General features: G+C 39.4%; 1 protein-coding gene across 4 annotated transcripts; it reads right to left on the reverse strand.

The window, feature by feature from the left end:
• Positions 1–827: 827 nt before the first annotated feature.
• TOM1L1 (target of myb1 like 1 membrane trafficking protein) lies at positions 828–25,571 on the reverse strand. Of its 4 annotated transcripts, XM_072880803.1 has the most exons (15): positions 25,460–25,571; positions 25,180–25,264; positions 22,785–22,863; positions 16,595–16,744; positions 16,048–16,167; positions 14,341–14,448; positions 13,542–13,658; positions 9,866–9,999; positions 7,400–7,460; positions 5,837–5,954; positions 4,858–4,954; positions 4,262–4,322; positions 3,289–3,376; positions 2,927–2,999; positions 828–1,959 (listed from the first exon to the last, which is right to left on the reverse strand). In XM_072880803.1, exons 1-15 carry the CDS (start codon positions 25,515–25,517, stop codon positions 1,896–1,898), a joined length of 1,413 nt encoding a protein of 470 aa, XP_072736904.1. In that variant the 5' UTR covers positions 25,518–25,571; the 3' UTR covers positions 828–1,895. The 4 variants fall into 4 exon arrangements, 3 of the variants coding, with proteins under 3 accessions (XP_072736904.1, XP_072736905.1, XP_072736907.1); XM_072880804.1 differs by lacking the exons at positions 22,785–22,863; positions 25,180–25,264; positions 25,460–25,571 and adding an exon at positions 17,063–17,082; XR_012045358.1 differs by lacking the exons at positions 828–1,959; positions 4,262–4,322.
• Between the last annotated feature and the right edge of the window lie 12 nt (positions 25,572–25,583).

The raw sequence follows: 25,583 nt of genomic DNA on the forward strand, positions 1-25,583 counted from the left end.
CAGGTGGGGGTGGGGGTGGGGGGGGTGGAGTGTGAAATAAAATTCTTACCTGGGTTGTCTTTAGTCCATTGTCCTTTTGAAAGTTGAACTGATATGGGAGTTTTCCACACATTGCTTTATTCTGGCCACATGCTTCAGAAGAAAAAGAATATCCCCTGGCAACTGCCAGTTTCATAAAAATGTGGGGTTTCTCCCGAGCTTGAAAGCTCAAGTTTGCACAGATGCTGAGCACATTCCAACCATAAAACAAGCTCTAACCTCAGTAATTAGATGAAAGCTCTGAAGGGAACTGGCTATCTGTGACCATTTTGGTTCTTTAAATGTGGAAAAGTTCAGTTAGCAATCATCCACTATGGATTACCATATTGAAATAGCCTATTTTAATTTGTTACGCTTCAGTGTGCTAGGGTTTTAACAATACAACTAAGCTGTAGGGAAAAATTGATCCACCTCAAAATCCTGCTTTCAGCAGTTTTCTCAGGCTGCTGTCCAGACCATTGCAAATAATACAAGAAAAATAATAAAGCAGCTTACCTTTTCACCTCTGCTTACAAAAAACCCCAAACTTCTTCAAGGTTGTGTTTTTGATAGAAGTAAGGTGTTCTAATGGTTCTACAGCAAACTGCAAAATTGTTCACTATGCAATGAAAAGCCATGGATTCATGCTCAAATACTTCCAATACATCTACATTTAGTATTTCAGGGAATATGTGCGTCATTCAGTAAAAACTCAGAAGTGACAGGGGTTACCTTCTCAGTAAGCATTTGCTTTTATTTGGAATTTTATGCTACAAAAATTGCGTAACAGACTGAGAACTTCTTATCACTTAAACAGTTAACATAATGAACATTTAAAATGCAGTATTTCACAAAAAATTAGCTTATCAGCTATGAACATGAACTAAGTTCTCAAATTTTATATCAATTATAAATTCAGAGAACTATACCTGCTTAAAGTGCACATTTTACATTCAGCATTAAAATAGATAAGGCACTTTAATTATTAAAAGGTAAAACTGTTATTAACAGGGTTAAACAACTTGATTAAAATAAATGGATATCTGCATTGTAGATGATTATTTTTTCCTTCACCAGAACAGCAATCTCTGCAGGGCAGGAACATTGAAAGAAATGATTGATCCCCCTCCAATATTTACTGAGTAAATAAAAGCAACAACAACATAGGAACAAGCAGGGTTTTTTCCTTCCTGTTAAGCATGGATGACAGCACCTCATGTCCCAGCTCAGGTTCTTACCAAGACAAAAATCCAACTATATTGCAGGCTTTTAAGAACAAAAAATCTGCATTCAGAATATGAATGTAGGAAAGTAACACTGCATGTCTTCAGACATCTATCAGGAGGCCCAATTTTAGAAAAGTCCTGCATATCAAAACGCCCTTATAAATTTCTAGGGAGATTAACACAGACAGCAATGAGGCCAAAACAGAAACTGGATTCTGCAGTTTCTGTAAACATAACGTTCTGTTTCGTTTGCTGCATAAAGGGATAAAGCGATACAAAAGAACAGTTAATTTGGTAGAAAAGCTTTCTTCTACAGTTGCAAGAGTCCATTTTGTTTACTTGTGTCAGGTGTCAAGTGTTAACTTCATACACAGGTGAATTTGGAAATGATATTTTAAAGGCCCCCAAAATACTTTAAAAATAATCATGCAAGTCACCTTGAAGAATACACAGCTGAACGATTAGGACAAATTATCAAGGTGTAGACCCAAGTAACTCTTCAACTTCCACACAGCTTAGTATTCCAATACTTATTGTTTGTCATGTCAAAATACAAAACCTGTTCTGTTATTCACTTGTATGTTACAGGAAGCACTGCACAGGACCAACATCAGAGAATAATGTGTGTTCAGTAAGACCCCACCTCCACCTTCAGCATTCTGTATTCTTTTTAACTTCTGTCTTCAGCACGACATCAATTTCTTCATAAGTAGCTCTGAAAGAGGAACAGGGCGACTCCTACATCACAGTTGTTTCATTTTGACAAAATGCACCAATGAAATCCTGCCCAAGCATGAACTGTCAAGAGTTTACAGTGTTTGCCTAACAGAGTAGCATCAGTTGCAGGATGCCCAGGTTTTCATGGAAACAAAGAGCCAATCCTGTGGTGCATCTGTGATTATACATTTACTGATACACCTCTGGAAACTGTCACTTTTGATGAGGTAAGTTTGGGAACAGGATGGCAAAACGCAAATGGCAAGCATACCATGTGGCATGCAATTGCCGCACTAGTTTAAAAAAAATAAATAAAGCTTTGTTGAGATTTTTCTATCTCAGAATTTGATGGTTCCTTGCAAAGAAGTTTTGTGTAGATAGCTCAAATTTTTTGCAATTTATTGGTAGAAAGGAGAGTTCTGCCATCCATTTAGTTTCATATTAGTTTTCTGTCTGACTATTTGGTCCTCTGGAGAGTCCCAGCATCCATTCCCTTTTGTAGCTTATATTTAAATTGAGAATTTTCTTGATATGCAGTAGAACAACATTCTTAAAAATCACGACTGCTGTGAACAGGACTTACTTTGGTTACCTTGCTCCGGAACTACCTGTGTTGAAGTGTCAATCAGCTTCCTCCACCAGGACCCTTACCATGTTTTATTCACCTTTTCATATCACTGAACAGGATTTTAGTAGATTGTTTTTGACACCACATTACTCCACCATTTTTACAGATGCTGTTCAATGAACACAGTATAGGAGTTTATTCCTCAATTGGTTATGCCAGAAATATTGGAAGAAAATGTACAAAACACAGCCACTCATTTATATTAGCGATCCAGTTGGTCAGCTAACACTAAATAGTGTGGTCTGTTTTCTCACTCAGAAGAAAAAGCCATGTTGGAAGCCTTCTTGCCTTTGGCACCTACGAAAACTGTATATTATCTATTTTAAAAGTTACTTACTCGGTGGGAGCCAAGGGATCAAATTCCATTATCTCGTAGTAATGGGGTGACTGTGACTTGTTCTTTGAGGCAGCTGAAGCACAAAGACAGGCAGATAAACCCAGATTTAAATGTAATTGAAAAGCGTGCTTACTGCATGTTACTTTTTTGTATCTTCCTGAAACTAGCAGATTATCTCCTATGTATCCTGTTGCTTTAAATGCTAAAATGGACAGACATATCTAAGAGAAGCCATGAGCAATATGAGATTCTGCCAATGTTTGTTGCTGCTCCTAGTTTTTAACAGCCATGATGTAAAGCCTTAAGTTCTAACAAGAAAAATATATCTCCATGAAAGTTAGGTGGTCTGCAGTATTTATTACCTGCTGGTGGCGGTCCATTTAACGATGTAGTACGTCCAGTCTGCACATTTACTGGATTCAGAGGCACTGGGCTTAAAAGAGTTGCCAACTAAGGACATCAAGCGAAACAGTGCATAAACAGATTGTTCTATGAGAACTGGTTTGACTTAACTTACATAACTGCTGACTTATCTTTAGACTCTCAGACTCTAACAGGTAAATTCTAAGGTCAACAGTTATCAATCTAATTAATGTCCATTCTCCACAAAAAGTTCAAAACATCTTTTAGTGTTTTCTATAGCGCATTTGTATAATTTACTTCTGTGTAATTTGTTACATTACAGAGACTCAAAGACCACAGTATTCACAATACAGATATCTGCTTTTACTTGCAGTTTAAAATAGGGAATACGCGTGTGTGTTTGGGGGCTGCTTCTCACCTTTTCTATTTCATACTGCCTATCACAGAATAGCATTCAAATTCATAACATTACCTCAAAGCCCCTTCATATCCTTTCCATTCCTTCTGTCACGGGTGTTTTGTCTGCAGCATATGCTATTTGTCCTACACTGTAGTTGATTTTTACGTGTTTGGGTTTTTTGGTGGGTTGTTTGGGGTTTTTTTGTTTGGGCTTTTTTTAATATCTTATTTGAGATAGGAAATATACCAGAGTAACATAATGGCAGCAGGAGGAGATCTCAGCTTGCTTCACACAGCAACAGATTAAACACAAACAATATGGCAACTGCTTTCTGCAAACTCCCCTGAGATTGTGCTGGACCCAAGAAAATATGCTTTCATACTAGCATTTGTGGTATCAAAAGAGGAAAGTTGGCCTGGTCACCAAATACAGAGTGTTCCCTGATGTATAGAGAAGGGCCACAGAATAGATCTTTGTATCACATTTGGACAGTAGTCGGGGTAAACCCATACAGTTCTCATTTTGACAGTTGCCAGCAAAGAATGATTATTCTGAACATGAGCGTTACTCACATTGCTATATGAATGTCCAGCTGGGTTGCTTACACTATTGTTTTGTGCTTCAGTTGCAAATCTAGGAGAGAGTAATACATTGAAAGTAACTGAGAAACTATCAAAACTGTATATTCTGATTGTTACTTTTTTTTTTGCTGGTCTGTCTTTACCTTATGTCACAACTGAGAGCAGCATGGGCATGTGGGCTAGTGTCCCATTCACATAAAGGGTAGGGAACTACAAGGACACCTCTCCTATCTTAAACTCTTCTTACTGACCTGTACAATTAATCTGCTTCTCCCTTTCACTGCAGCATTGGCAACACTCAAGCAGAAAGTCATACGTATCTGAAGTATGTTTTGACTGTTGAGATAAATTTACGTCTATGACTAAACAGTGCTGCAGGAGTAGTGTATTTTTAAGCATGTTAAGCAATGTCTAGCACACTGGTAGTTTTCACTTGTTTTACTGGACTAATGTGTAAAAGTACTAAATCTGTGTTCTCAGAGCTTTCTACAAACTCATTAGATGAATTACAGAGTACTAATACCTCTGAAGATCTGTTATCATTTCTTGATAAGAGATTACTCACTTCTTGATAAGAGATTACTCACGCGAATTGCTGAGCTTTTGTAGCAGTTGCTAAATCTAGCTGTGGATAAATTGATGGATGATGCCTGTTTTTATCTTCAGGGTGTGCAGATACGCAATCTGAAATTCAAAGCAATAATTAGTGATCATTTAAACATTATGAAGCAAATGTTAGTTCTACTATGAACACTGAAAGGGTAAAGTTTTGTTTGGAAGGCATATAAAGAATCTGAAACAAATTGCTGTTTATCACATGAAAAGCAAAATTTTAATAACTCTGAGAAGGTTTTAGATGCAATATATTCATCTCCTTAAAATGTCAGAGCAACATCAGTAGTGCTATACATGGTAGATACCACTTAAAACTCCTTTCACTATTTCTAAAAGATTAAAATGGAATTACAGGCATTTATTCCAGGGGGGACATTCACACCTTTAACTTCAGTATACGGACTCCTCTAGAGTGGATAAAGGAGGGGCTTCTGCAAACAGTAATTCAGGGTACCAAAGTTAGGAGCTTTACTCACTCCTCTGACTATGAAAGAAGTCTAAAGTTAAAGGAGATGAGCACCTTTCTCAAAGCGAACTGTTTCTAACACCAAGTGCCTCCTGAAAAAAAATTAGGAAATCAAGAGGGTATGAGAAAAGCTTATCTGCGTTTCTTCCTTCCAAGCCTACAGAACAGGCAACCACCACAATGTTTTACAGGCTTCATTGTAATCGAAAACAAAGCATGTTCTACTGTTCAAGTTTAAGTAATGGGGAAAAAAGATTGTTTCCACTGTAAACAAATTACAGGGAACCTTATACTACCTTACATTTTTTTTTCTCCCCTATGTACACACATCAAGTCTCCTCATAAGGAGATTTAAGGAACATCCTTAAAGTTAAGGAGTACCTTTGTTTTCTTTTTTACAAGGAACTTCCCGATTCCTCCACTAAGCTCTTGTTGGTTTGCTTTAGGAAGCCAGACTGCAATGGAAATGTGCATTCATCACTTACTAAGGCCTGAAGGAGACACTGTAGAGTCAGTCTGCACCACTGTTGACACAGGAGATGGAGAATCTACGGAGAGGTCAAGTAGATCACTTGAGGGAGCAGATGGCTGTTTCCTGTACAGCTTAACATTTGAAAAGGAATAAAGTTGTCTGGGGTTTTTTGGTGGTGGGTTTTTGTTTGTTTTTTGTTTTTCAAAAAGGAACTTGTATAGTTTAATACAAACTTTTACAATCATAATATTAAAAATTGGCAAGTATGAGACACGACCAGGATTGTGTGTGTGTGTATGTGTGTGTGCGTGTGTGAAAGATAGCTAATGAAACAAAAAAATGCTTTCCAGAAAAGATCAGTTTCAGCAAAGTTGCTATTTCAAAAAAAATTAAGGAAAACAATTCCAAAGTAGAAAATAGAACAGACTCAGTTCTAAAAAGCAATCATGAGCTTCTTTAGATACAGGTTTGATATCAAACTTCTGATTGATCCTGTACAATTATTTTCCTGCTACTTATTTGTGTTATTGAGATTTGTTACATACTTAGGAGATTGATTTTTTTCAGTCCTGTTTTGGATAGGAAAAGTTCAAAATCACAACAATGTTTCCTAGGAGACAGAAAAGCATTCCCTTTGTTTCTCTTGTGAATGTGTTAGAATTAAAAACGTAGCCAACCAAAGATTTTAATAAAACCACATGCTTGAATCATATGAGTTTGGTCACACCAGATTAAAATGCATCTTTTTTTTTTTTAAAAAAAACACAAACTTGGAGACTCCTGAATAATATAAAAATGCACAGACTGCACCATTTGGACTATTAATTAATCCAACAGTGCATCCATCAAGCAAAACCATCCACCTACACAACCGGAATGTAGTAATAGTGGCTTTTCAAGGAAAACAAGATCGTCTTCTACCTTTTTTAATAACTGTCAGCTGTATTTCAGCATTCACAATGCAGTCATTTTCATATTGAGCCCTAGATGACTACACAATTATGGCTTAGCAGAAGCTGAAACATGTGCAAAACTACTCTGGGCAATATAACTAACAACCATAATTATCAATCAATAAAGGATAGTCATTAAAGATTTGCTACAAACCATTATTCACAATTCAGAAAAAAGCTTTGACTCAGACAAAAACATGAGTAACAGTGAATTCTGATAGTGTAATAGTATCTCAGTCTATAAATGCTAAACAGAGAACAAATGGGAAGAAACATTACAGTTCCTCATTCTGTATACGGCAGATAATAGTGCTTAGCTGTAGAGGTAATAAACCAGCATTTGAATAGATGGCGCTCTCTCTCTCATTTTTCCTGAGAGCGCGCTTCTGTCCAAGCTTCTGTCTTAGATTTGACATTATTTGCTACTTTAGTTACATGAATTTGCATGAAATTCTGCAAGCGAGACTTCAGAAAATCAGTAAGAGCAGTATCAGCCTGCTGTCTCCTGTACCTCTCAACTAGAGAATAAAATTCTGCATATATCCAAAGCATATTTTTCACAATGAACAGAAAAAGGAATATTTACAATCCTGCAGTTCATGCGTTCATCTATAATTACTCACCTCTGTGCGTTCACGTTGTATTCTCTGATTCTCCAAAAAACGAACTCTGTTTCGAGAGAATCTGTTGAAGTTGCGGAGTTAAATGTTCATTCTGACATTTCTGTGATGTCATTCATAAGAATACGAAACCAGTTATAATCAAAATTTGATTATCAAAAGACTCCAGAGGTGCCAAACACTACAGGTGCTTTTCTCTGGGGCACTTGTCTCTGCACTAGCAATTTGACTCACTTTTCTCCAGGGCTGTGGTCCTCTGATCACCCATACTAACACCAGTTAGCTTGTTCTTGGGCTCACTTTTGGAGATAGCCATCTGTTTCTTCCAAAACAAAACCAAGGCACAGCTGACAATAAAGTTTGCCTCTGTTCACGCCAGACAGGTAATTATGAACATGGACTGTGCCAAATCTGGCTCCTTCTGACCAGAACACTCTTCCAGTTGAGTCCCAGGAAGCTGCCTGTCCTCAGAGGTCCCCACATTCCCTCATGCCATCTCAGGACAAACCACACGCCTATTCTGGGACACAGCCCTCTCATTCATTCAGGCATTTGAAATAATTTTTTTCAAAAAGGAAACCAGATATTTAGGTACTGGGAGTCATAACAGTGCTACATTGCATCCAGAGAAGACCCAGTCAAGTGATATTCAGCATCCATAAGGTCAATCTGTTTCAGAAGTAAGAGCCCTAAGTGGTATAGACATGAGACTGTCTACACAACTGCACTTGCTATTCAGGATTACCATACTGGTGAGGCCCACATACATAGTATATATGCAGGGAGGAACAGAAGGAAAAAACCTTTCCAGCTGCAGAAGATAAATATTATCTGAAATACAGGAAGAACCTAAAAGTTGCTAGAGCCGCTAGAGGGAGTCATCGTTACATACATGAAGCCAATTTATTGCACAATGGTGATTGCTCCTGGTTTAATTTGGACTCTATGTTAATAATCAGAAACAGAGAATGCAGCATGACTTGTCTTCGAACAATATGCATAGTATGAAACAGATGCAGCTAGTAAAAATCAGTTTGTCCTTTACACATCTCATTGTTCAGAGGGAGTTCTAAAGAACAAATCTGCAACAAACATTAAGCAAATACATTCTAATACTTACCAACTCTAAAGTGCAATGCACCTGCACCCAGGAAGACTCATTACCTATAAACCATAACATTATAGTACTAAAATGCAGTAGTTTTCCGTCCAGTTTCACAATGGCCAATTATTTGCTCCTTCAATCACCAGGTGAGTCTTTCATAAGGAAATTTACTGAATTATACCCACAAGCTGCTATTCATAGTTCAAGAGGTTCTCGGCCTTGCCAGTATTCATCAGTCGTAACAAAGATGTAAGCCCACATCTGACTTCAGCAGATTTACAGAAGATGAACAGAATTCTATTTTTGCTTTACTAAAATGAAAAACTTCCTAAAGCAAGCGAGCACACAATTCTTTCAAGGCAGCTACTGTAAAATATGCTAACACTGCTGTAGACATAAGATTTAAGGATAAATGAAAACCAAATGTTGTCAAGATTAGGCCCAAAGTTTGTGCCATGACACTTAGAAGAATTAGTGGTATTTTCAGTGCAGCATTCAGAAGAGGTTTAAAAAGAAAAGATGACTAAACTCTCTAAATCTGCTAAATTTAATCATGAACCATTGCATGTGATGCATAATGATTTCTTGAACATTTCTTAGCCATGGAGAAGATAAACTACTTAACATGAAGGCTAGTTCCTGTTAAACCATACTCTCCTCACTGAGACATTTTAGGTGGTAATACTGGATTTTTGAGTTTAAAATTAATTTCAGTTTTGCTAGCATCTAGTCATGCTACCAATGACATAACAGACAAATACACAGGATGTCAATGCAAGCACTGCGGTGCTTCCATGTGTGAAAGAAAGAAACATTTTCTGCTGTAAGACAAGTAGAACAGCGTGTTTCCATCCAGCTGAGAAAAGCAAGTGACTCTCTTAAGCATGCAATGAGGCAGAATGCTATTCCATGGCCGATTCCTGCAGTAAAGCTGTCAGTTGTTTATAAAGGAGAACAAGTATTCTTTCCTGGAAGCATATACACTTAACAGTGATAAGGACCATCGCCAGTACCAAAGGGTTTGTAGCAGACTGATGACAAATTCACTGTGCAGTACCAAAAAGGAACGTCAAATTCCAAAGCGATTTTTGTTTACGTGCCTCCATCTGATTTCCTGTCTATGCTGTTAACTTGTTTTATCCCGTTCTAATGGTTCTCTACCTTTATGAACTGTCTCTAGAGTGTTTAGGGGAAGGCAAATATATAATTTTCTCTTTTTTTGCAATCATGTTTCTTTTCTGGATTTAAGGATAAAATCTGTCTCCTTGTGAAGGATCAACATTAGATGTAGGGACCGTCTGTGTCCACTAAGTGTGCTTATTCAGTTAGGATACCAAATGTGAGGAGAGAGGCCCTGTACTTACCTTTCATGTCCCAGGAGGACATTATTCAGATCTTCATTTACTTGTATTAACTCAACTATCACATCTTCATTCTCCACTGTCACCAACAATTCCATGATCCTCTCCTGCATCATCCGACAGGTCTTATACAGTTTCTGCCCGAGGCAGGGGAAGAAAAAAAAAAAAATTGTAACTGTAGTCTCCTAACTTGTCAGTTCTGGAGAATAACGATAAGACACTTGAGCGTTGCAGACTCATGGGTAACATTCCTTAATTTATACAAACCGCATGCATACCAAACATTGCAAATAGCATCATTTTCATGTCTTTGATCTCTGCAAGGCAGGTTGACAACTCCTATCATCACAGTCAGCACTTCTACCCCTACCCAATCCCTACCTCTTGACCCACCTTTATTTCTAAAGATAAATCTGTCTCTGAAGTCTAAATTACAAATTGCAAAATAACGAAGACCCCTCTGGGTGATGCAGAGCAAATTTGATTTGATCCTGTTTGAAGCTGATTAAACTCAGCAGGATACTTTGCACGGATGTAGTGGATGTGATCCTGTTCAACGCCTGCTTGAACAAAAGACAATAGTAGTCTAAGGGACAGAAGTGCTCTGTGGCACAAGTCTCTAGCTCTAACTCTTCCTCTGAGTGGGGAAGCTTGGATGCACTTAATGTATGCGCTTTTTGAGAAGGTAACACAAACCTAACAGAATCAGCTGATAGGAGAGTTATGAGAGTTTATTAAGCAGAATTTTGCATTATTGCCAGTTGAAATGGAAGAGAGTTTATTTATATTCCTCTCCACTGCAGATTTTGCACGTTCAAAGAAACAAATTCTTTAGCAACAGGAACTTCAACTCAGCCAACATTTTTCCACCCCCCACCGTGTATTTGCAAATTCTGGCAGGCTCCGCTTAAGGGAAAAAAAAAGGAGGGAGAAAATTACTCTATTTGCACACTGCTATTCAGAAATTGCTCTGGTATTATTTTCAAAGTGATCTGACTTTTCCTCAAAAAAAAAAATGTACTTCATGTAAATTAATTATTTTATTTATATAAAAAGAAATTTTGCACCCCTTTGCCAAATCTGCATGAGGATTACAGAGCACTGTACCTTTCAGTACTGTATTTTCATAGCCCAGAATAAAACACACAAAAATGTATTCAGTTTAATGTCTGAAATTAAATTTAAAACCTCTCCAACTCTACACTTTACTACCTGATCCATATTTTAAAAATTAGTATTTCTTATTACTCCATTATACAGACAGACTAGCTCCTTTGTAAATATCAAAATTCGATAGAGAAGGAAACTGAGACACTAATTTCCAGCATGGATTTGCTAGGCTTTGTTCCTACCCACAACGATGCATGCACTCTTATGTTTTGAAAACTGGAGTTTTGCAATGATGGACTACCAGCTGGTATAACAATCGTCAGTGATTCCAATGAATTTATGCTAATTCTTACCAGCTGATGATCTGGACCCAAATTCCTGCATGCCCATCAAGTATGTCTATTCACTACCCAGTACAAAAGTTTATTACTCTTCTTGGCTGACACTGAGCTTTAGCTATTCTTTAACTATTGTTACTGGTCAGCACAGTATTTTGAGTGAGATGTGCTACCTTAAGCTTGTCCAAAACAGGGTGGAGAAAGGGAGGAGCCTAGCCACTAATGAAGCTACAGAACTGAAAATATGTTGCACCAATAAATGTTACCCTGTTACAGTTTTTACTGAGATAATCAGATAATTCTTCCAGATAATCAGAAGGACTGAAATTAATGTCTCCAACTCACTCAAAGCCTAAACAAGCAGCTTTTTAAATAAAGGACTTCGTTCTCTGAGAGCAAAAGCCTAATCCAAGCAATCCAGGTAGAGCTATAAACAAAAGGGAATATTAAACATTGTTCAAAGAACAGGCTAGCCATGCTTCACACTTTATACCACTCAGTGCACAGGGGAAAAGAACAGAAAGAACACCACAGTTAAATTAACATAGAAGGAATGAGTTTTCAGTCACTCTCCCACAAATGGGAACTCCACACCCTGTCCTCAAACTTTTGCCAACAATTTTACTGGGAGTGTCAATAAGAATCCACTGGTTTACTACGGGCAACCTAATCTGTGCGCCCACATGCAGAAGGGCCATCGTAGGAGACAGGAAATGAAAGACAATTTTCCTGTTTCACAACCAAAGACACTTACCTTGTCATGGACTGGACAGAGGTGACCAAGTATGTTAAACCAGTGTGTTCTCCTACCTGGGGCATCTTTCACTGGCTGGTTAAATCATCAAGGCCAGTTTATACCTTGGCAACCTCCCTGGTAGCAGTACCACTACAGAAGTAAAGTATCGTGCATAGAACAGCCATAGATTATCTGGTGGTGTCCATTGCTGGAACAACCTATACTCAATCCTTCAGTGCAGGCTAAGCAAGCCTTCTGCAATCTATTGCAACAGCTGTTTGCCTTGCCTGTGTTTAAAGTCTGCTCTGCTCAGATCCTTGCTTCACAGGCCCTTCCTCCTTGGACTTATAGCTCCACAGATCTCTGCAAAAGAGCCAGTGTTGGAGATGCAAGGAATTTCCAGGGGAGCAAAAACCACTGCGAGCTTGCATCTTTCTCTTATCTGGTTCCCCCAGACCAGCAGTGCTGCCTGTCATTCTAGATGAGAGACAGTGGCAAACTGCTGCTATCTCTCCATCTCACCTCCAGTTGTGAACCAATCCATAAACGGACACAGCTGAACAGCACGACCTTGAAGGCAAACCAACAGCACCCAATAAGGGTTCCTTGCAAAGGAAAAATTCTCCACTGGGCAAGAGAAACACACTGAAGGCTTGCAAAAATTAGATCAGTTCTCCAACACATTTAATGCTGATAAATTACCAAAAATGCTTCCTCATCACAGAGGTTCGGAGGTAAGTTCAGAAACAGAAGGATGTGATAAAAGCTTTTAAATTCTTGCAGACAATATGAAACAGAAAAATGTCCACTGACATAAGTCACTACTGAAATGCTAAAGTAATACTGCATTTTTAATTTCTAAACCAGAAAATACAGCATAAGAAAGTAGAAGAAATGACATCACAGAAGGAAGAATGTCTGCATGTTCACTGTCAAATCTAAACTGGACTATTACAATACACTTCCTTCAGGCTACACTTTAAGAGCACGTGGACTCATCTACAGCACAGCAAGCTCCCAGTCTTTGAGGTCATGCACATAAAATCAATGCTTCATATTCTTCACTGGCCTTCAGTCTGCCTTTAAGGTACTGGTAATAATAAAGAGAGCAGTAAAAACTCCAGGACGGATATGAGAGACAGACTGTGTCATCATCTATTTTCCCACAAGGCAACTGCGTTTAACTGGAATGTTCTCAGGGCTGTTTGACAGAACATGCTTAGCAGAGAATGCTCCATTATGAAATTCCTTTGCCCTTGGAATTCCCTAGAGCTTAAATTTGCACTATAAGCTGTATTGTCCTTTCCTGACTATCTAGATGTCAGGGGAAGGTGAAGGTGACAGGAGAAAGCTGAGCAAAACCAGAGATAGAAACCTGTTGTTGGATTCCATTTGGCAATCTGAATCCAGATGTTACAAGAAAGGATACGATATATTTTAAAATCAACTTTGACCAAACCAAACCAATAGCCCCTACCAATGAATTATCACATACCTGTAAAAGATTCATATCATCTGGATTTTCAGAGCCAGGAACATTTTCTTTTAATATTGATGACATGACTCTCACATTCACTTTTGCCATATCCAGTTCACTGTACAGTTTCCCAATCTGTTGAGTTCAACAGGACAGGATATTGTGTAGCTGAACAGAGCAGAATAATTCCTACCTCTAATACGTACTTTCTTCCCCATTAGGCATAATATGGGCCTAATTAGCATTATTTTACTCCGGTGACATGCCATGAAAGTGAGTGGAATTAGCTCAGCTTTTATATGTGCAATCAAACTAAGATCCAAGTCTGATGGTACTACTTGTTTTCCTTACAGTTAATCCCTCTCACTGATTTTACTGTTACTCTTTTTAGTTACCTACAGGCCAAGCAGAAATGGAAGTGAACTGTCCTTTCCTTTCTGCTTTTTAGAATACTTTCTTCACACAAGCCTTATGCAAAATTAAGTTTGGCTTTCTCGCTTATCTTTGAAATAACTTTTATCAATTTGCATAACAACATCGTAAGAGATCATTAGATATTGTCATGCTTGAGTAAATGATTCCACTTTCTTGTTGGGGTACAGCCTGGCATTTATTGAACTCAATTCTGACTACTTTGCTTTGGCACACCACCTTATAAAACGTCTTCAGGAGAACAAACCTAAAACCACGAATATAGAACTATGCCACTTGAACTCATGGTCCCTTCCAGCGGTCTATGCACCCAGGTTGTCAAAAATCACACATTACCAGTACATTTCAAGTGGGGCCACCCCCCTCTAAACCTGTAGTACTGCACCTGCTCAGGAGTCAACAATAATGTTGGGCCTGTGGGAAGAGGCAATAAAGAACGTTTTGCAGGATTAGCAGAAGATGGTGATGACTTTGTAGAAGACTGAGATGAAGCCTGCGAAAAGACAAAAGAGCAGAGCTTGGGTTTAACAAAAGAATTGAAGCAGACGTCCAGATGCGAGCGCTACAAAACATCTTTGTCAGACTAGACAACTGGGCATTAGCTTTCTCATAACCAATGCTCCCAGGGAATTTGTTGAGCAAGGTCTATTTACAAGAATAAATCTAATGGCCATTTTGTAATGAAAAGAGGCTTGGATATCTCTTAAATGGGTTTGCAAGTAAATTCCATCACAGGATAAAGCAGGAATGGCTAAGAACAAACTAGCTCCTTCAGCTCTCAAGCCATCTAACAGCCAAGAGTCCTTTCCAAAGTGCCACTGCAATTTTACAGTGAAGGATAGTTTAGAATGTGAACACACTTCGAAGCCATGGAAAGGTTGGGGGGGTCTGCAGAAGATGAGATACAAAGGCCTTCTGGATCGAAAAGCTGGAACACTTCATCTGCAGAAAGCTTCACTTGCATTGCATTTGAACTGACTGCTATAAAAAAAAAAAATCCAAATCCAAAACCCAACCTACACAGGACTACACACTTCAAGTCCTTCACTTCCTAGAGACTGAGCTAAAAATTGTGTTGAGGTCTGCTGTTGCCAACACCAACAGAAGGTTTGCCACTGATTTTAACTGGCAGATACATGTGGTAGACAGAATCATCTCTACTGTACTTGGTGAGAAAAAAAATTGTCTATTGAGAGCATTCTCCACAGAGCTTGTTCAAACAACCTTTAAATACATAAGCTTTTGTACACTCCACTATTCAATCATCAAATCAAACTCAGGATAAATCTAAATCATTCTTGTCTGCACTGATTATAGACATTTAATTCTCCAATTGCAAAGTTCCACCCAGTAGTGGATGGCTTTCACACTTCCCAAAACTCTTGTGGAAACTATTCTAATAGAAAAAAAAAATCTGGAAAGAATGGCTTTAAAACATGTACTGTATTTTCAGCTGATGTCCAATGCTCAAGCCATGCTTATACTTAACGTCCTAGATGCTACACAACGATACCTACAACATATGCTTAAATAACATCTATTGTGTACAGGCTGTGCAAACAGCTGGAGAGATACATAGACAATAATCTTTTCTTATAGATTTCTACCTCTCAGTTTAATTTTAAAGATAGATAATGCTCATCATTCTGAACAGTACATGTTTTCATTAAAATCTTACTCATTTTAGTTGAGGCTTTCAGAAGTTGACAGCTTGGAGCACTCAGCTCTCATTCATTTTGAGGTAAACAGCATGTCCAAATGCTTTACATAATTTGAAAGTCTCAAGAGAGAGATGCTTCCTTTTTGAGAACATATCCACTAATCTGTGGTTTGAAATAAAATAAATAAATTATTATCTAGGCCAGGTTTCTTTGTTGTTATCTTAGCTGTTATAATTGAAACTGATTCCTGCTCACATGCTTAAGTAGGTTGGTCATATTCTGCCCTGGAGCATTTAAATAAATAAATAAATAAAAACAAAAAACCACACACCCCAAACCAAACATATCTTCTTTGTCTACAGAGCTCATACAATTAACACATCCTGTTTCTGATTTACAGTGGTTAATGAAGTACGCTTGTGTATCCCCACCTTAGGTCCCCCTCTGCTGGTGTCAGAAGATGGAAACTCCACTCCTTTCTTCAGCAATTCTAGATAAACTTCTTTTACTTCGCTCACATCCACCATTCCTTGGAAACCTCGGGCCCATGTCTAGTTTTGGAATAACAGGAACAGTAACAGTCACAGAAATGGACAGCCAGTGGGTCAGACAAGCGCTTCTAAAACATGTGGTCCTAAAGGCAGGTCATTCCTTCCATCCACTCCAGCTATCTCCATTCAAAGCAGCAGGAACCACGAAAGCTCCAAAGTTACCTCCCATCCTGCTTGCTAAGTGCAACCACAGAGGGAGCACATACATAGACTGGGAAGGGGATATAACAGGCAGAGGTTGACAGTTTTCCAGTTCTCTCCCTTTGTCTTCCAGTCTGTGCTACTCCTGCATGAAGCTGGGGCAGCAAAAATAAAGTCTACTTTAGGAAGAGGTTCCCATGAGTATGCTACAGTACAGAAGTGGGCTGCATCATTAAATGTTTACCATATAGCAGAGACAAACACTTACTGTTTACTCTAGACTTACCATGATAAAGGTCAGGATTTTCTCCTGCATGTCAATCGGCAGATTGTATCTTGGATTCAGTAGTTTCACCAGCTTGTCTTTACAGAAATCTTTCTTCACAACTAAAGACTGGAATCTTGGGCCACAGTTCTCTATGCACATGTCAAGTAGCTGCACACACAAAAAGCTTCTGTTACACAGATACTAGGAAAACAACTCCAACTTGACTGCTTTTGGGTTGGTTTTTTTTTTGTTTAATTTGTTCCAAGGTGTTATGGGGAAGAGTACAAATGGATATGAACAGATTATTGCCAGCTATCTCACTAGAATGTCTGATGAGGTTACTACAGGGAAACAGAAGCTCACTGTGTACACTGTTACACCTACACAATACAAAATGAAATGTGTTAGCCAGAGTTATACTATTTTTAACAGAGAAGTACGGTCACACTTGTTTGCATGTCATAGCAGTTACTGAACATACGGTACCTTAACAGCATGAAATCTGTCCATAGCTTAAAAAACGACTTGTACAGATTCAGTAATAGAATTAATTCACTGCCTAGCACATAGGTATCCTGGTCTGACAGATTCTGAAGAGCTCTACAAGAGAAGAAAATAAGATTACTAAATGCCTCTCTTCAGATCTGCCCTGTAAGTGAGAGACTAATGAAAAAATAGAAAAGAACAAATTCAACAACTTGGACTACAATTTCTCCACGCGTTTTAAAGTTCACATTCATTTGAAATAGAATAGCTGAATTGTTCCAGTTGTCAGATTCATCTTCACGAAAGAAGTCTACTTCCAAAACTGTACTTGGAATGCTCAGACTAGGATCCTTGCAAGCAACATGTCTGCCCTGTCAAACACAGCACATAGCAGTATGTGATAATGACACAATACTTCTCCCTTGTACACCTGGAGGTAGCTGACTACAATCCCCATTTTACAGAAGAGATATCAAAAGCTGTCACTACGTCCCAGTCACCTGAAATCAGGCCAACACAAGTCTTGATAGGAAACTGGGATCAGTCAGATCAGGTGCAGAATCAGGAACAGAACTCATCTTGCCTGGCTCAAATCTGGAGATCGACCACAGGACTATGATGCCCCATGTAGAGAAAAAAGGTCACTCTTGTGCTTTTTGCTCTAACTGTATCTTTACTTTCCCTCCCAATTTAAGAGGGAAGATGGAAAGGTGAAAGCAAAGGGTAGAAATTAACGGAAGTTTGCAAAACTTCATGGTTTGAGACAAAACTTCCCGAATCATGCAACAGACAGAATATATTCTCAAAAGGATACACAGATTTTAAAGGATGCTATTGTAATCTTGATAAAAGTAGGTTAAATATACTTTCCTGTTCAGAGCAGACTGTATTTGACTAAGTTGAAATCATTTTAGTAACTCATTTTCTAGCCTCAGGACTTGGGGATTTTTCTTCCAGTGTGATTGGGAACTTATGGGAGAAGAGGTTTAAAACCAGAAGAAAATATATAGCTGAAATGAAAACAGGGTAGAAGAAAGAGACACTGGCAGACTGCTGTGCAAAAACCTGAGAGATAATTACAAAAAAAAAATCTTGGCTTGAATCATTATTTTTCATTTAAAAGAGTACATGAAACACATGCTAATAAGCCAAGTCATTTGCCTGTGCAGTACTTCAAAGATGGTCTGTGTAAAACATTTTCAACCCAGTGCATGGGAAATTTGGTATGCTACTCCCTGTTATTAATTCTCTACTTAAGGGACTGAGTATTTACCCTCTGAATGAAAATACTGAACTAATGGGCTAGATCCTCCACTCAATTATGCCAGTACAGCCCACTCACTTAGGCTGAAACTAAGCTGGTGTAAGAAAAAGAAGAATTTGACTCAAATTATTTTTAACTGGACCATTCACGAAGAAGCCACTTTCACGCTAATAACACCTTTCATTAGAACCTCAGTATGGTTATTTATCGCTGCAAACAGGACTTCACCTTCCCAAACAGTTCCATTGGAATGAATAGATCCAAGGTGGCCAAGTCAACCACTGCTCCACACTGCACAATGGAATCTCAATAGAAACACGTTTTAATAACAGAACGGGAAATTAACTTCAAACAAATCATTAAACTTCCTGTAAATGACAGGCAAGACCTGAGAACTGTCGGAAGTGACAGAACTGCTATGTTCCCAGCTAGCTGATACCAGACATCCAGCTGAGAAGAGATCTGCACTGAGCAAGAAGGAGGGCAAATTGCACAATCAAAGCCCTCTGGTTCACATGACAGCAACACAAAACTAAAATGATAAAAGGCATCTGAACAGAGGTGAAGACAAACTGTAAGGCAGAAACAAAAAGGGGAGAAGTTAGTGGGGATAACAAAGTCAACTACATTCCTTATCAACAGAGATGTGACTCAGAATTCAGTAGGACTACCTGCTCATCTAAAGCAGCCAGGTATGGTCCATAAAGCTGTAATGAATGGATGTAGTTTGTGATGGATACCTTTCAGACCTAAGGTGAATGCAAGAAAACACAGATGAACAGTTTGCTTCTTTGTATTTCTGACTCAAAGGGAACAAGCCATTAACGCATCTCCAGGATTACACTCTACTACACATATACTGATGTCTACCCGGTAGAGTTTTTGAACAGCAAGACACTATTTCCAAGTGCCAACGTTTAAAAGAAACCTGTACGAGCAGCTTTTTCAGCTGCCATTCATCAATTACAGTGTAGAGGCTATGTAGACTTTACCAAGATTCTGCATTTCAAAAATATTAATTTTTCAGAAGTCTTGAATTTTTCAAATTTTATATATATGTATAAAAAAAACATTGAAATATGGATTTCTTTTGCTCCCACTCAATGTCTTTTTCTTTTCCTCTTTGCCCATATACACCATAAAGTGTAATAAAACTGACTAGGACTTTTTTTGATTGAGGAGCTGGAGGGCTCTCATGTTTTTGTTTTTTAGATCCTCTGCTTTGTGAAATGTTAATTTAACAAAGGAAAATCTGAAGGTCACATTTGACATGCTAAATTTTTTTTACACCTGAAAACTTACAGAATATTAAAAGGAAAACCAGAACAAAGCCTAAGACAAAAAAAAATCTCCGAAATTTAAATCTAACCAATGACTTCCTTTAAAATATTTTCTAACAACGTAATGCAGAAATGAAACAATAATTCCATCTTAAATTTCTGCCCACTGCTTTGTATGTAAGAGTGTGTGTGTGGACACAGGTACACAGAGGGACACATTCGATAAACTACTTCCCCAGGTGCTGTTCAGTTCCTAAGACCTTACAGGCATCAGAACTGGGGCACTGCAGTAAATGCTTTACAAAACCAAGGGAGATCTATGGAGACAACTGAATGGGTGTCTCAGCGTTCACTATGTAAACAGAGATTACGTATCCAAAGTCTATTAGTAATAAGAAGTCAAATAACACATACACACTTTGTTGGATTCCTGCCTAAAAGTTCTAATCCTCTTCAGTCTGATTGCAAAATCACCACTGCCAAGCCTGATCTCTTGACTTTATCAAAGACTGTGCATGAAGCAACTTCATGGCCTGACACACATACACCTCAATCCGCGTGACTTCACAAGCACCAGGTAACTTCAGTAGATCAGAGTACATGAAGTCAAGCCATGGCCAACTATCATACAGCTGGCACTCACCCTTCTTCTTCCTCCAAGTAAATAAATAAGCATCTACGAGCCAGGAGGAGGAAGACACTGTTGAGGTTTAACACATCTTGATGACAGAATCAGGGCTAACACATGCAGTCATGCTACTTCAGATGAAGACTTTCATATTTCACTCCATGTGTATTCTCTGGGAATAAGCTCCTTAAGCAGTTTCATTAGAAAAATTAAATTCTGGAATTTCAAGGTTGAGTAAATAAAAGTGGATCAAAGTCCATTTCAAAAGAAAAGTCATTTTTAGATCTGTTGCTTCTTAGTTGTATCTAATGTAGGTAGGAGATACAATTTGATGTAGAGTCTCAAAAGCTGGAGGACCGCATTTACTGCAGGAAACACAGGCAATAACTTACAGTTCATAAAAAAAGAGCCCTTATTTTTGTAGAAATTTGGGAGAAAAACAATCTTTAAGAGATAAGAATTGCACAGGGAGAGGGGGCTTGTGTTTTAGGAATTGAAAATTATTTCTGTTTTTTTCATTTGCAATGATTTGCTGTTCCAATCTAAGCATTTCAAAATGGGAAATAGGAACAATTTCATTAAGGCAATCAAGAACACAAAACAGAAGATACAGCACATAGAAAGACTGATGTGGGAAACAAAGGAGTTAGAAGTCATACGTGGTCAGCAATGAGGTCATCAAAGGAAAAGTTTTCCACATGCTAAACTGATGGCAGTACTGGTAGAAAACCAGAAAAAGGAAAGGAGCCAGGGGCAGAGGGAAAGGCAAAGGATGGAAGATCTTACATAAGAACAAAGGCAGGGGGAGAGAGAGGGAGGGGAACGGCTGGCAGTTATTTAAAAAATTAAAAAAAATAAAAAAAATTTAAGGAATTCAGGGAGAAGAAACCTGCAGTCAGAAAACAGAAACTGGGCCAAAAGGATACGATTGCCTGGCAGGCACAGTTACATGTGTACATGTGAGTGGGTGAGAACAGACACAGACAAGGGGCCTCGAATGGCAAAGAGCCTGTGAGAATGTGCTGAACTACAAGCACAACTGAAACCTGGTTACACACGCCACCTATGAGCAAATACAATGAGCTTCCAAGTCAACGTGATAAATCTCTTCCTTGGATATACCTGAAACAAGGTCCTTCTCCCACTTTTATGTTCTGAAGAGCTAAACTATGTCACCTTGGGTATATCTACAGAGTAAATATCCAAAGAAAGACTCCTAAATCTAAGCACTGGGTTATCGTAACTCCAGGTGACAGTCATATTCAGAAAACGACCTAGGTGCACAAGGACTGTAGGAGAAAGAAAGCAGATCCGATACAGGGATTGCAATTACACTGGAAACCGAGCGTTTCTGCTATACAAACACACAGAACACACAAAAAGGTGACTCATGAGACAGTGGAGGAGGAAGCCAGGAAAGAATTATGGAAATGGAATGAGCTGAAGGTATACATCAGTATGTTTAACACATTTATCTGCATCTCTAACTTGTCAGAAGACACCTGGGCAATTGCTAAGGAACCTACAATTTGACACTATCAATCACCTATCTTCCTTAATCACTTCTCAGCACTTATTGATATAGATAATGATTTTGCACAACAAATACCAAACCCATGAGCAATAGTACTCAGAGCGTAATGCAGACAGGCCTCTACAACCTCAGGAAAGGAAATGGTGAAGAGAACATTTCTAGACAAATAATGAAAGACACAAATCCCCAACAACTTAAAATGTGAATGGCTTGATTCTTCTCACAGCTGAATTACTGTTGACTAACAATAGTGCAAGTGGGGAACTCTGGACTTACGACAGTGTTAGGAACTTCCTGCTACTGCCTACATTATCAGTGTAGTGGAAAACAAAGAACTATGTTAACATACTCCAGTAAATCTTAAACTGACTGAAATCACTACACTTCCTCAAACTCTGGGATAGTTCAGAAACACTGTCAGATTCTGAAAGCCAGGCTATCTCAAATGAGGATATTCCCAGCCATTACAACCTTTAGTCATAACATCTGAGTCTTATGTGGCTTACCCTATATCTTGCTCCCTTGCTTAACTCACCATTGTTATGCTTTCGTTCAATTTTCTCATTTATATGCAATAACACTTACCTTTACAAAACACGGATTGCACACTCCACCACGCTGCATACCATGCTTAGTTTAACTAAGATCAGTACCACAAGGTGAGTAATAGAATGGTCAAATGTAGCTTTTATGTAATATCCCAACCTCCCTATCTTTCACAAACAGGTAGAGCACTCACAGAGGGACAGTCACTGGAGTAAATAAGAACTATACTACTTTTACATAGTACAGGTTTAAAAAAGAAAGGCAACAATAAATTTAAGAATTTGCATCATCCAAGACTCTATAGAACGCCAGTAGATCATCTGATCTGCACTGTGGTAGTGCTGTACACACAAACAACAAAGACAGAAAACATCCCGGAGAGTTGTGTCATTGATAATTTGCATGCCACCTTATCGTTTAAAATGTTTTCCTTCTTAGTGTCTAATTAATATAAATATAGCTGTACTCACAGACAGGGTAAGCCTGATTTCCTTATGGTTACAGTTTTTTGAAAGCTTTTTCTTCAGCGCTTTAACTGCATCTTTAGGCCTGTAACAAGAAATTAAGTAGAAAAAGGTACCAGTGAAGTTAGACTGTTTTTCTAGTTTGTAACTTCATCCAAGAGCCAAAAATACCAGCCTGAGACACAGGACCAAATTCATCCCTATATTTACACCCACATAAAACTAGAGCAATTGCCCCATTGATTTCAGCAAAATCACTTCAGCATTGAGCTGGAGTAACAAAGCAGCGAAATCAGGTTTGTTACTGCAGACTGTGCGTTACTCCAGAGACTTGTACAGAGAAATAAAGTTATTCTCCTCTGCAGAGTCTCCTCCAAAATTATATTTTTTCACTGTTGTACAGTAGATTTACTTATCTAGCTTTTATTGCTACGAAAGGGAATAACAATTGCCAGCTCTATCAAGAGTTCACTGGTACCTATTTTTCATGTATGATGCAATTAAAAAATATTCCCTGGGAGTGCTGTCAGGAGTAGGGGCGTCTTGGCTAACTTCCAATCTTATAATTGCAGGATGCTTTTAACTCATCTGAGTAATTACCATGTACAGATGGACAACCCATTCCACCCCAGAGACAGTGGCATTTCTAGCCTGGTCATTTTGATTTCTATATATACACCCCGTATCTTTTAACTATCTATGTAGGAGGAAAAGGGTGGAAGATGGTATCTAGCTTATCACATGTGGGGAAACAGTTTTGCCTGGTTAATATGGGCTATCTATAGTGTACAATTATTAGGGCCAGCTCAATGCTCATGATCAACAAAACCAAGATGTCCTAAGTCTCTTTAGGATCTCTCTAGAATCTAAGACAGTGCAACAGAATGTTTCAATAAGAAAAAAAGAAATCTTTGTTGAAAATATTTCAAAGTAAATGAAATTAAATGGGTATTTACCATTACTGCATTTTTCAGTTTGAAAAGTTGTTGTAATTCATCAGAAAAAAAGAAAAGACTTCTCTATTTTTTCAATCCTATGGCAAGAGAGTTGCCATACCTGGTCGTACCAGTAAAGCATCAAGCCAAAACAGAAGTGATGGGTGGGAGTACAAGATGGGAGAGGAAAACTTTCCCTTGCAGAAAGCTATACTGCTATTCCACTCCTCCTGCTTGTTCTGAAGCATCTGGAAATGCTCTGGTCAGGAGCTGGATATTGCATTAAAATAACCATTTGCCTAATTAGATACAGCAGTTCTGCTGTTCCTAGTATCCTGTTACAGACTGTGACTAGTAGTAGTTGCCTAGGAGGAAGTTATGAGGAGTTCGTTCCTTTGTAAGCATAAGCTGTGCACAAGAGGAAGTAGTTTATTAAAAAAAGCTCTGTTGCATAGAAGCTCCAAAGAAATGTGAATGCTGAGGGTCAAAGCGTGCTGTTGCTTATGGCAATGACCAGAAGGGAGTTATTATTGACCTTCCAAGCTCTAAGAGCTATGGGTGAGAGTGTGGGATCCGAAAAAATGAACGGAAGGAAAATCTGATATAAAAGAAGATGCTTGTGCAGAAACTAAGGCATACCTCATTCCCCTGGAGAGAGTTCTCCAGTCGGTGTTAAAATATGCTACTGCTAGCAGTGAGTTATTGCAATGCAATGCTGAAGCAGATCTTACATGGGAACAAATTTCCTTCTTCCCCCTTTTACAGGTGGGAACAAGGAAGCACAAAGCAGCAAGCGGCTGAGCAAACCAGAACATGGCCGTTCGGTGCAAGAGGCCACCTCTGTCCCGGGAGCCCCAGGTACATGTGTCGATATGATGGATCCCACTGAACAGAAACCCAGCCAGTGCTTCACTCTTCTGCTGTGATGTAGGTTAGCTGAGAAATTGCATAGTGGGAAACTCTGATTAAGTTAAAAGCACAGAGTTTTAAAGAGTGCTGTAGGCAACCAAATGCTTACGGTCTTTTTCCAGACTGGGTTTTGCAGAGCACGAGAGTACCCGTTTAGCCCAAACAAGCCGTACAGGTTACACGAAATATGTCAGACTCAGGTGAGAAACCTGTGTTATCACCTCTCTCTAACGCTTGTCTACGGGGAAGAGTCTACAAGTCTAATCTATACAAGTCCTGAAGGCAGAGCAAAAGAGGCACCGAGACGGGCAAAACTCTTCCCTAGACACCAAAGGTACCTGCTCCCTGCTATTTCGTTTTGGGTAACTTCATACACGCATTGTACGCTGACTGCTCGATTTTGCCCTGCCCTCGAACAACGGTGGTGCTACCCCTATGATGAAAAACCGGCTGTTCACATTTCCCACAGGAGAAGGGGGCAGGTCACGGCACTGCCGCTCCCTCTGACACCAGCATGCACCCCCCGCCCCGGGCCCGCAGCCCCCTGCCCCGCTCACCCCTCCTCCGTCGCGTTGATCACGTCGCAGATGTGCATGAACTGTCCCCACTCTTCCGTCTGCAGCGCTGCAAACGTCGCCCGGTCTGAAAGGCCAAGGGGAGCCGCCGTACAGCCGGCCGGGGACCCCGAGCGCCGCCAAGCCCCGCCGGCCGGGCGGGAAGAGCGGGGGGGCACCATCCCACCGCGCCCCTCACGGCCCGGGCGGGAAACGGCGCCCCCCCGGCTCCCCTCAGGCGGGCTGCGGAGCAGGGCGGGACGCAGCGCCCCTCGTTACTCACCGACCAGGCTGCCCACGGCGGTGCTGAAAGGGTCCTTCGGAGCCTTCCCAAAAGCCATGGCCGCTGTCGCCAGGGTCGCGCAGCCTCTGAAGGGCAGCCCCGTCCCGCCGGATCCGGCCGCTCC

The sequence above is a fragment of the Ciconia boyciana genome, chromosome 16 (genome assembly GCF_034638445.1).
Source record: "Ciconia boyciana chromosome 16, ASM3463844v1, whole genome shotgun sequence".
Taxonomy (NCBI): Eukaryota; Metazoa; Chordata; class Aves; order Ciconiiformes; family Ciconiidae; genus Ciconia; species Ciconia boyciana.

Excerpts from the sequence above, each read along its gene's own strand:
- TOM1L1 (XM_072880803.1), bottom strand. The coding sequence starts at position 25,517 with ATGGCTTTTGGGAAGGCTCCGAAGGACCCTTTCAGCACCGCCGTGGGC. Across the intron at positions 25,265-25,459 it reads CGCCGTGGGCAGCCTGGTCG|ACCGGGCGACGTTTGCAGCG; the intron begins GTGAGTAACGAG and ends TTGGCCTTTCAG. Across the intron at positions 13,659-14,340 it reads TATTGTTGACTCCTGAGCAG|ATTGGGAAACTGTACAGTGA; the intron begins GTGCAGTACTAC and ends TGAACTCAACAG.